Source organism: Haliotis asinina, chromosome 1 (genome assembly GCF_037392515.1).
Source record: "Haliotis asinina isolate JCU_RB_2024 chromosome 1, JCU_Hal_asi_v2, whole genome shotgun sequence".
NCBI lineage: Eukaryota > Metazoa > Mollusca > Gastropoda > Lepetellida > Haliotidae > Haliotis > Haliotis asinina.
The window spans coordinates 47427815-47440481 of record NC_090280.1 but is presented as its reverse complement, the minus strand read 5'-3'; the positions used below and the strand labels follow the sequence as shown (position 1 = coordinate 47440481).

Genomic DNA, 12667 nt, shown 5'->3' with positions numbered 1-12667 from the left:
GGGGCTAGTGGCACTAGTTGGGCTTGTTGGGCTGGTGGCACTTGTGGCGCTGGTAGGACTGGTGGCACTAGTTGCACTCGTGGGACTGGTAGGGCTGGTTGGACTTGTGGCACTGGTAGGACTGGTGGCGCTGGTTGGACTGGTAGGACTAGTGGCACTTGTAGCGCTAGTAGGACTTGTGACACTGGTGGGGCTAGTGGCACTAGTTGGGCTTGTTGGGCTGGTGGCACTTGTGGCGCTGGTAGGACTGGTGGCACTAGTTGCACTCGTGGGACTGGTAGGGCTGGTTGGACTTGTGGCACTGGTAGGACTGGTGGCGCTGGTAGGGCTGGTAGGACTAGTGGCACTTGTAGCGCTAGTAGGACTTGTTGCACTGGTGGGGCTAGTGGCACTAGTTGGGCTTGTTGGGCTGGTGGCACTTGTGGCGCTGGTAGGACTGGTGGCACTAGTTGCACTCGTGGGACTGGTAGGGCTGGTTGGACTTGTGGCACTGGTAGGACTGGTGGCGCTGGTAGGGCTGGTAGGACTAGTGGCACTTGTAGCGCTAGTAGGACTTGTTGCACTGGTGGGGCTAGTGGCACTAGTTGGGCTTGTTGGGCTGGTGGCACTTGTGGCGCTGGTAGGACTGGTGGCACTAGTTGCACTCGTGGGACTGGTAGGGCTGGTTGGACTTGTGGCACTGGTAGGACTGGTGGCGCTGGTAGGGCTGGTAGGACTAGTGGCACTTGTAGCGCTAGTAGGACTTTTTGCACTGGTGGGGCTAGTGGCACTAGTTGGGCTTGTTGGGCTGGTGGCACTTGTGGCGCTGGTAGGACTGGTGGCACTAGTTGCACTCGTGGGACTGGTAGGGCTGGTTGGACTTGTGGCACTGGTAGGACTGGTGGCGCTGGTAGGGCTGGTAGGACTAGTGGCACTTGTAGCGCTAGTAGGACTTGTTGCAATGGTGGGGCTAGTGGCACTAGTTGGGCTTGTTGGGCTGGTGGCACTTGTGGCGCTGGTAGGACTGGTGGCACTAGTTGCACTCGTGGGACTGGTAGGGCTGGTTGGACTTGTGGCACTGGTAGGACTGGTGGCGCTGGTAGGGCTGGTAGGACTAGTGGCACTTGTAGCGCTAGTAGGACTTGTAGCACTGGTGGGGCTAGTGGCACTAGTTGGGCTTGTTGGGCTGGTGGCACTTGTGGCGCTGGTAGGACTGGTGGCACTAGTTGCACTCGTGGGACTGGTAGGGCTGGTTGGACTTGTGGCACTGGTAGGACTGGTGGCGCTGGTAGGGCTGGTAGGACTAGTGGCACTTGTAGCGCTAGTAGGACTTGTTGCACTGGTGGGGCTAGTGGCACTAGTTGGGCTTGTTGGGCTGGTGGCACTTGTGGCGCTGGTAGGACTGGTGGCACTAGTTGCACTCGTGGGACTGGTAGGGCTGGTTGAACTTGTGGTACTGGTAGGACTGGTGGCGCTGGTAGGGCTGGTAGGACTAGTGGCACTTGTAGCGCTAGTAGGACTTGTTGCACTGGTGGGGCTAGTGGCACTAGTTGGGCTTGTTGGGCTGGTGGCACTTGTGGCGCTGGTAGGACTGGTGGCACTAGTTGCACTCGTGGGACTGGTAGGGCTGGTTGGACTTGTGGCACTGGTAGGACTGGTGGCGCTGGTAGGGCTGGTAGGACTAGTGGCACTTGTAGCGCTAGTAGGACTTGTTGCAATGGTGGGGCTAGTGGCACTAGTTGGGCTTGTTGGGCTGGTGGCACTTGTGGCGCTGGTAGGACTGGTGGCACTAGTTGCACTCGTGGGACTGGTAGGGCTGGTGGCACTTGTGGCACTGGTAGGACTGGTGGCGCTGGTAGGGCTGGTAGGACTAGTGGCACTTGTAGCGCTAGTAGGACTTGTTGCACTGGTGGGGCTAGTGGCACTAGTTGGGCTTGTTGGGCTGGTGGCACTTGTGGCGCTGGTAGGACTGGTGGCACTAGTTGCACTCGTGGGACTGGTAGGGCTGGTTGGACTTGTGGCACTGGTAGGACTGGTGGCGCTGGTAGGGCTGGTAGGACTAGTGGCACTTGTAGCGCTAGTAGGACTTGTTGCACTGGTGGGGCTAGTGGCACTAGTTGTGCTTGTTGGGCTGGTGGCACTTGTGGCGCTGGTAGGACTGGTGGCACTAGTTGCACTCGTGGGACTGGTAGGGCTGGTTGGACTTGTGGCACTGGTAGGACTGGTGGCGCTGGTAGGGCTGTTAGGACTAGTGGCACTTGTAGCGCTAGTAGGACTTGTTGCACTGGTGGGGCTAGTGGCACTAGTTGGGCTGGTTGGACTTGTGGCACTGGTAGGACTGGTGGCACTAGTTGCACTCGTGGGACTGGTAGGGCTGGTTGGACTTGTGGCACTGGTAGGACTGGTGGCGCTGGTAGGGCTGATAGGACTAGTGGCACTTGTAGCGCTAGTAGGACTTGTTGCACTGGTGGGGCTAGTGGCACTAGTTGGGCTTGTTGGGCTGGTGGCACTTGTGGCGCTGGTAGGACTGGTGGCACTAGTTGCACTCGTGGGACTGGTAGGGCTGGTTGGACTTGTGGCACTGGTAGGACTGGTGGCGCTGGTAGGGCTGGTAGGACTAGTGGCACTTGTAGCGCTAGTAGGACTTGTTGCACTGGTGGGACTAGTGGCACTAGTTGGGCTTGTTGGGCTGGTGGCACTTGTGGCACTGGTAGGACTGGTGGCACTAGTTGCACTCGTGGGACTGGTAGGGCTGGTTGGACTTGTGGCACTGGTAGGACTGGTGGCGCTGGTAGGGCTGGTAGGACTAGTGGCACTTGTAGCGCTAGTAGGACTTGTTGCACTGGTGGGGCTAGTGGCACTAGTTGGGCTTGTTGGGCTGGTGGCACTTGTGGCGCTGGTAGGACTGGTGGCACTAGTTGCACTCGTGGGACTGGTAGGGCTGGTTGGACTTGTGGCACTGGTAGGACTGGTGGCGCTGGTAGGGCTGGTAGGACTAGTGCAATTAGTGAATAGATAACTCAAGTGAATGTAAGCATTTTGATTATTTCGATTGTTATGAATAGACACAATAGAATAGTAAAGAAAAGGAATTTAACAAATGTAGTGAATAGTGTTTCTCACCATGAAGATGAGTTGGAAGTACAGCTCTTGACAGTGTCATCCCAGACCAGACCTCCTGGACAAGGTCTGTTGTCAATGATCACCTCCCCAGTACAAGTGGCGTAGACGGAGCAGCTCAAACATGACTGGTAGTTTCCATCACTGAGTCCTAGACACGATGTCACACATGGAGGTACATTTGTTGTAGCTGATGTTCCTGACGTTGGTGATGTGGCTGATGTTGGTGACGTGGGTGACATAGGACTGGTTGGACTAGTGGCACTGGTTGGACTGGTGGCGCTGGTAGGGCTGGTAGGACTTGTGGCATGTGTTGTGCTGTGGATGAGAAACATCCGGCACGTTGACTATTATTTTGTAGATGAAACAAGGTGTATTGCCGGATGACTGCTTCTATCTTCTTCACTGTTGTTGTTAACGGTTACTTCCTTTTAGAATCTGAGTTTCAGATTGATTGATTTTTACGCCTTATGCTGATGGCAATGTAAAATGTCTTTAAGATCCTGTTCAAAATTGGCAGTGATAATGAGCAGTGTCCTGTCGATAGTTGTAACATGTCTCAATGACAATTTAGCTATGTCAGACTCTGGCAAAGTGCTCCACATCGAAGGTAATTGCTGACTTGTATCTCTCAGACATTATGTATGTTGGTCTTATGTTTGGAGGAGTATACGACTTTCTGTGATACGTTATGTAGATTGTGTTCTAATCATTTCTTTCTTGATTGTCTGACATGCAAAGAGTGAATAGAAAGCAGTGGACACTGCAAGCGTTTTCATAAACTCTAATATTATGAATAGACACAACAGAATAGTTAAGAAAAGGGCTTAAACAAATGTAGTGAATAGTGTTTCTCACCATGAAGATGATGTGGAGATACACCTCTTGACAGTGTCGTCCCAGACCAGACCTCCTGGACAAGGTCTGTTGTCAATGATCAACTCCCCAATACACGTGGCGTAGACGGAGCAGCTCAGACATGACTGGTAGTTTCCATCACTGAGTCCCAGACACGATGTCACACATGGAGATACAGTTGTTGTAGCTGATGTTCCTGACGTTGGTGATGTGGCTGATGTTGGTGACGTGGGTGACATAGGACTGGTTGGACTAGTGGCGCTGGTTGGACTGGTGGCGCTGGTAGGGCTGGTAGGACTTGTGGCATGTGCTGTGCTGTGAATGAAATACATCCGGCATGTTGGCTATTATTTTGTAGATGAAACAAGGTGTTTTGCTAGAAGACTGCTTCTTTCCTTTTAACTGTAGTTGTCAACAGTTACTTCCTTTTAGACACAACAGAATAGTAAGGAAAGGGACTTAAACAAATGTAGGGAATAGTGTTTCTTACCACGAAGATGATGTTAAGGTACAGCTCTTGACAGTGTCGTCCCAGACCAGACCACCTGGACAAGGTCTGTTGTCGATGATCACCTCTCCAATACACGTGGCGTAGACGGAGCAGCTCAAACATGACTGGTAGTTTCCATCACTGAGTCCTACGCACGATGTCACACATGGAGATACAGTTGTTGTAGCTGATGTTCCTGACGTTGGTGATGTGGCTGATGTTGGTGACGTGGGTGACATAGGACTGGTTGGACTAGTGGCGCTGGTTGGACTGGTGGCGCTGGTAGGGCTGGTAGGACTTGTGGCATGTGCTGTGCTGTGAATGAAATACATCCGGCATGTTGGCTATTATTTTGTAGATGAAACAAGGTGTTTTGCTAGAAGACTGCTTCTTTCCTTTTAACTGTAGTTGTCAACAGTTACTTCCGTTTAGACACAACAGAATAGTAAGGAAAGGGACTTAAACAAATGTAGGGAATAGTGTTTCTTACCACGAAGATGATGTTAAGGTACAGCTCTTGACAGTGTCGTCCCAGACCAGACCACCTGGACAAGGTCTGTTGTCAATGATCAACTCCCCAATACACGTGGCGTAGACGGAGCAGCTCAGACATGACTGGTAGTTTCCATCACTGAGTCCTACGCACGATGTCACACATGGAGATACAGTTGTTGTAGCAGATGTTGCTGATGTTATTGATGTTGGTGACGTAGGAGTGGTTGGACGGGTAACGTTCGGGTAGCGGGCGCTGGTAGGGGTAGTTCCACTGGTTGACCTTGTGGCACTGGTCACTGTAGTTGTACTAAAACACGTTTCTTGTATTTTTAAACAACATAAAACTGTTCATCATGAAACTATGCACCTTTGAGAAAAACCTCCTATAAACCTTTCTTTATAGAAAGATACCTACTTACACATGACTTTTTGAAAGATACCTTCTAACATCTGGCCCTTAGAAAGATACCTCCTAACGCCTTGTTAATAAGAACGACTACCTACTAAAATGAAGTCCTACGGAAAGATACATACCCACATCTGGCTTGCGAGGCGTAGTTACAGACACCAAGATCTGCGTCATAAACAAGTGACGATGGGCAGTTCACCGAAAAAGTGTTTGCCTGAACACAAATCATGTATACATTGCATGACTCGCACGACGGGTACTGACCGTCCGCCTGACCCTCGCAGGATGGGACACAAGTTGGGTATGCTGAAACAGTGACATGCTTCTAAATACATAAACTTTACTTTTGAATATTTGTATGTTTCCAAAGCATATATCAAGTGTATGATGAAATGCTCCACAGAAACATTGATACCGGAATAGTGAGACTTATATATAACATATTTAAATGAATATTAAAAAAACAGCTATTGGGCCAAAGTGACTTGATCTTTTGAACCATACAAAAAGGGTGTCTACGGAAACTTGTTGCTGTGATTGCTTAGAAAGAAACCTTACATAGTTATAAATAACTGAAGTAACATTTTACAGTATGGGGAATAATGGGAAACATCCTCCAAAGTTTTACTATTTCAAGTCTGTTGGTCTTACATGTCAGAACATTGAGATGAGATGGGTGTGTTGCACTGCAACATGAAGTCCGACCCACCTGTGAGAGCATGAGAGAGATGCGGCAGTAGAAGAAGCCACGACGCAAACAGAAGAACCATTATTCTCTTGGGCATCAGCTGGTGACAAACGAAGTGGTGTATGTATGTCATAGTACCAGACACATTGGTAGCACACTTATCGAGGCGCCCATTTGGCTCTACCCTCAGTATGTAATTACTGGCACTGTATGTCCGTGATGCATTCAGATTCAACTCCAATATAAACACGTGTAAACACTAACTGTTGCAAAATAAAAGAACCAAAACAAACAAACCAAACACCAAAAACAAAACAAACAAACAAGCACCCCCCCCCCCAAAGAAAACCAACCAACAAACAAAAAACAAACAAACAAGCAAACAAAAAGAAAGCAACAAACAAACAAACCCAAAACATCATAACTACTTGAGCTTAAAATCTAATGTGACCTCCAGAGACAAAAGTACTCATGAAAAAACATGGTTCAACGTCATTGAAATAGGTCGACCTAACAAATAGTAAAGTAACTATGTATTTTTCAACTCGGTTTTTTAATTTGGTCTTCTAATCATTATCCAAAAATACTGTTTTACAGGTAAAAAAATGCATATTGTGAACAGATTTACAGTTATGTTGTAACCTACGCCTCAATCAACAATGGTGATTACAACTACCTGCAGCACTGTTTAGACAGGAAGATGCATTTGCACGATTGTGCAATTGAGAGTCAAACCTGTGAATGAATTTTCAACAAGACTACAGTCGTGAACAATGTAGAGAAGAAATCCCTATATCAATTGTTTGTCTGTGAATTAGGATAAAGGAAATGTAGGGTGAATGGTATATGACGTTTTTCCTAAAATATGTTATTGTTATGCATTATTTACATCTCATTTGCATGCAACATCTTGCATCATTAATGTACATTTTGACTGATGACATTTCAAGGAGTAAAAATAAACGATCTGCTCTCCTGTAAACTCATCTATTTCGGACGATTCAACAAAATGTGTGAAAAACAAAATTTGTAACAAAACGAAAGTCATTGAAACTTTAGAATGACAGAACACAGTCCCACTGTCACACACACACACACACACACACACACACACACACACAAAGAGAGAGAGAGAGAGAGAGAGAGAGAGAGAGAGAGAGAGAGAGAGAGAGAGAAACCATTCAAACTCAGATAAGGAGAAATGTTAGGGATAGCCAAATTATTTATTCAAGGAATGCGACGTTTCGATGCAGGTTTGTGTGTTTGTCAAAGTAAATGAGGACAGTTGTACCGAAGCGTCGCATCAACTGAATAAAGAAGTTGTTCGTACCCCATGCTTGTTGTAAGAGGCGACGAACAGGATCGGGTGGCCAGGCACGTTGACTTGGTTCACACATGTCATCGGTTCTTAAATATGCAGATCGATCCTCATTCTGTTGATCACTGGATTGTGTGGTCCAGACTCGATTATTTACAGACCTCATCCATACAGATGGAATATTGCTGAGTGTGGCCCCAAACTAAACTCACTCACGCCACTAATGCTGCAGCTCCCACTTTTGCAACAACTAGTGCTGCTGCTGCCACTGTTACAACTACCACAACTACAACTATCAACACTGCTACTTCTACCACTGCTGCAGCTACTATATCTTTTCATTCTTCTACTGCTGCTGCTGCTGCTACTGCTACTGCTACTGCTACTGCTACTGCTACTACTACTACTACTCTCACTACTCTCACTACCACCCCTATTGATATCCCGCTACCACTTCAACTGCTACTACTGCCACTACCACTACTGCTGCTGTTGCCACTCCTACAGGTACTGCTACTACCCTGATTATCGTTTCGGATATTCAAGCTCCTAGGAACTAGAATATTTTAGGTACATGGCACTCCTAGGAGTGAAGCTGATAAGCACGGTCACCCATCCATCCATACTACTACTACTGCTGCTGCTGCTGCTGCTGCCTTTACTACTACTGTTGCTACTGCTGCTGCTGCTGCTACTACTACCACTAATACAACATTAACATGGTTGGTGAGATCATGTACGAGGGAGATAAACCCCGATTCTAAGACGTGCACTATCAGGGTTCAGCGCCAAAGGCAACGAGGAACGCCCTCCTACGTGTTACGGTGTAGCGCTGTGGGCGGCGTGAGCAGCCCTCGGGGTTGTTGTGTTACATCTGATACCCTGATAGTGGTTTACCCGTAGTTGCCTGTAGCAGTCTGATGCAACAAACGCCATTACAAGTGTTTCCACATCAATAACTGGTCATATCAATCTTCTTCGGTATGTGTCATTTGTAACCAGTCCACAGGCATGACAAGATAACAATTGTCAAACATGTGCTCATTAACCCATTGTAAACTTACTGAATAGTGTTTTTGTTAAAAAATATGGTTTCAGAAATTAGTCTGTGAAGAAAATTAATCATTTACAGATGGGTAACCGTGTAAGTGGTTTACTATCGGAGCACAAGAGGAAATGGCATGTGCAAATATTTTTCTTTAGGTGCAGCATCAATACTTAAGCAAACGAGAAAGATCTTCATTGTTTCTTGGGTAACGTTGTGCCAGGAAGGCTGGGGAGGTGGGATTCCTTAACTCAACTTAAGTATGATTTCCTGGCGTATCAGAATTTAGAGTAATAATAACAGAAATTAAAGCCGTTTCATATCTACTAGGAGTCAACCTATTCTGTGTTATGGAACGTTAAGTCGCGAAATTCCTGTCTACAATATTGACTCTTTGCTTTTGGAAAAATGCAAACTGTTCGATCCCCGGTAATGTAGTATGGACTGGTGGGCCCACAGTCCGTAGAATGATGTGAAAGTGGTATGGATTAGCGTTAGGTTTCGGCTAGTACAAGCAGCCCACATACAATCGCATGCACGTTGTCACATGAGCGAAACATTCAAGTGCGAGGTTAAACTCAATTTCACCTCACCTCCTCCTTCTCCTCCACTACTACTGCTGCTCCTCCTCTCCCCCCTCCTCCTCCTCCTCCTACTACTACTACTACTACGACGACGACGACTATTACTTCTACTACTACTACTACGACGACGACGACTACTACTACTACTACTACTACTACGACGACGACGACTACGACAAGAAAGCATGCTTCACATTTGATAAACATTAACAGAGTAACATCTTTTGGATCCATTACCCGTCAAGTTTACGATAGTGAAGTTCACAGCGTCAGAGGTAATTATCACGAGTAAGACTGCTGCCACTGCCTACTCTGCCACGTCAGTGTCGTTGTCCATTTGCAGGCATCAGTAGCATGTGCGGCACATCTTGAGGTAGTGCCCACATTTGTTTTCTTGTTTACTGTGGCTCTCGTTGATATACCAGCTATATGACGGCGGTTTGTAAATAATCGAGTCTGGACCAGACAATCCAGTGATCAACATTATGAGATGTACGCAGCTGGCAAGCGATTCCATTGAGACATATACTATGACGGACTATTGTAACAGCTACTAAGATGACAGGCGGCACGCTTTTAACAAGATTGGGTAGTCAGGCTGACTGACTTGGTTGAGACATGTCATCGGCTCCACATGCACAGTTACTAAACTTCACGCAAAAGGATCATGAGCGTAATACAAAGACAGGGTTAAATTGACCCATGGAACTCTATGCCAGTCTAAGGATGATGCCATTGAATTCACACTCGATCTAAGTGGCCGTTTGCAATATATTTTACGAGCGCTTCACTGAATGTTTCAAATCACTGAGGAATAAATAATCTTCATGTACGCATTAAACATTTTAATTCTAGTGTTTTAGCCATCTCTGTTTTATGACCACGTTATTACAAAAATTATTTAAATGGAAATGAGAAATGCACAAAGCTATTTAAAAGCTTTAAAGAGTAACAAAGGCCGCATCCGTGGTGTAGTGGTTAGAGCGTGACCGGAAGGTTTTGGGTTCGATACCCGGCCGCCTCATACAAAAAGACTTTGAAATATGGTACTTGTTTGTCCCTGCCTGACGCTCTGTTTTAGTGGGCACAAAAGGGACTGATCGTCTCGAAGTCAGTATAATGTGCCTGGATGGTTACCTGGTATGGTATCTCAGTGACCTGGCGCTATATAACCAGTCTCGGCTAGTACAAGCAGCTACATATACACGCGCATACACGTCGTCAAATTAGTGATATTTTTCTTGACTACGACGTTCAACCCCATTTGACATAACCTCGAATGTAACCACACCATACCTTAGATCTGCTCTCTCAGTAGAAAATACATTTGGAGCCTAGTTGTGTTCTAATTAAGAATAAGATTGAAATCAACAAAACTGGTAATTGTACGTTCCTATAAAAGTGAAATACTATCTGACATTTTAACACGTGCAGAACAAATAACAAGCAACAGGTAGCAGGTATCAAGTACAAAAATCGGTAATAGTAACCAAAACAAATACATCATGAACAAAAAGGAAAAAGCTGAATGTTACCTCACAACGTGTTCAGTGCAGATTATAGGGCTGTTACTACATGCTAAGGGGCGTCTCGGTGGTCAAAACGTGGTGGTCAAATTGAAACAATGTAGCCGGCGAGCTGGTCGGCTAATTGAATGGTCAGTGAGGGACTTGGCCAGGATAGGACGTTAAAAGCCTCCGTAACGCCGGGGGATGTAAAGCACCCTCCAGCACTTTAACCTTGTATAACCCAATCTACGGATTTCATCACTGATGTGAGCATGTCTATAGTACATGATGTGATCACTGTAGATTCTCAGATAACGTCAACCCGGAATGTGGACATACAGGAACAATTCATTTACGTACCACTGAACCATAAGATAACTTTGGAATATTCATTAGTTGTAACACTATGAGAAGTAAAAGTTTTAGGAGACAATAAGGTAGAATGAATATTCCATGTATACAGAGAAAATATGAGACATATATGAATGGAAGTAGACATGCATACACACGTACGGACGCATGCACACATGGTTCAACAGCTGGTTCAACATGGCTTTCTTCTTAAAACCCAGGCTGTTAAATTAAAGTTTACAAAGGAAGCATACAACTTTATGGGTGACATTTTTGGTTGGTGGCATAGAGCGAGATAGAGAAATAGACGCTTGTACAGCTAACAAGCTGAGCCAATATTCAGTATAATCATGTACAAACTTATAACCGAAGTGCGACCATGTTCTCTTAGGATAGATAGATAGATAGATAATTTAAGTTTTAATAGGTGTTCGGGCAACTAGGCCAATTTACACATTGCCCATCACAAGGATTTGCTAATTTCCTAAACGTTTATAAAGTATTAAAACTACCACAAGCTTTCTGAACATCAGTGCGGGTGATATTCCGTGAACACAACAGTCCAGTCAAGGAGATATCACGATTGAGTGATGTAAGTGATTCCATCATCACCTTAGGTTGAGGGACATACAGTAAATAATGGGCCACATTATCTAGCTGATGACACACTGTGCATTTAGATAGGCACCGAGACCACAGTGCCCAAGACTAATTCTGATTAATATCACCTCTTCTCTACGGTTGCCTCTGGATAATTTTGATTCGTTAGAAAAGCCTCGATGCCATAGAGATTGCGTCCGTTTAAGGATGAGGACCATCTCTGTTGCCATTTCGTCTGAGCACAGAACTTACTGATGGTGCAGAATTCAGCATTGGGGTGACTCGTCGTGTTCCGATGCATCGACGTCTAACGCAGCTTTTGCCAATCTGTTTCCAAATATCCCAACATGAGCCGGTATCCATGAAAATTCAACGTCTAAAATATCTAAAATATCAAGTATAATATTGATCAAATCTTGCCTTGCTGAGGAGGGGCCAGTCTGAATTTCTTGTAAAGCACTGACAGAATCACTGAAAATGAATCCAACGCAAAGCTTCAATGAAGGCTGCAAGTTCACCAGAAAATGCTGACAAGTAATCAGGAGAGAAATCACTCTGTGATCAGTAGCTGTGAAGATACCTGCACCAACATGACACTGGGCACTTAGATCCATCAGTGTAAATCTGCATAGCATTAGTCTACTGTAGACTTCGGATATGTCCCTCAGCAACAACTTTGATACGAGGTGCTGGCTCAGATTAAGATGCTTGTTCCAGGACATCAATGTAAACGGATGAAAGTTCAAGCAACCAAGGTCGCTTCTGCGGCAGAACACTAACATCATCTATGGCAACATCACGTGATGGTGAAAAGCACTTCTGTGACAACACATTCCATAAGGTCCCACACCGTCCCACACACAATCGCCCAATACAGCTGACGTCGGGCGTTTCAGCTCAACCGATTTCAATTTTAGCATGTATCTAACTTCTAACAGTTCACGTGTGAGATCAAAAGGTATTTCACCCGATTCAACATGTAGAGCCTCAACAGAGGTAGTCCTAAATGCTCCAAGACAGTTTCGGAGGGCTTTTGATTGAACAACATCTAGTCCTGACTTTTGTGTAACACATGCAGATCCTTAAGCTTGACATCCGAAATCAAGTCGTGGTCTAATGAGGGCGCGATGTAACAGCAATAGACACTTCTTGTCTGCGCCCCATTTGTTACTGAAAATACCTCTCCTGGTATCCTGGCGTTTGAGATGTCATGAGCCGGACC

General features: G+C 46.0%; 1 protein-coding gene across 1 annotated transcript; it reads right to left on the bottom strand.

Annotated features, from left to right (window-relative positions):
• Nucleotides 1–3098: 3098 nt before the first annotated feature.
• LOC137273156 (uncharacterized) lies at nucleotides 3099–4779 on the bottom strand. Its single transcript, XM_067805644.1, has 3 exons — nucleotides 4448–4779; nucleotides 3958–4272; nucleotides 3099–3417 (listed from the first exon to the last, which is right to left on the bottom strand). Exons 1-3 carry the CDS (start codon nucleotides 4777–4779, stop codon nucleotides 3099–3101), a joined length of 966 nt encoding a protein of 321 aa, XP_067661745.1.
• Nucleotides 4780–12667: the final 7888 nt, after the last annotated feature.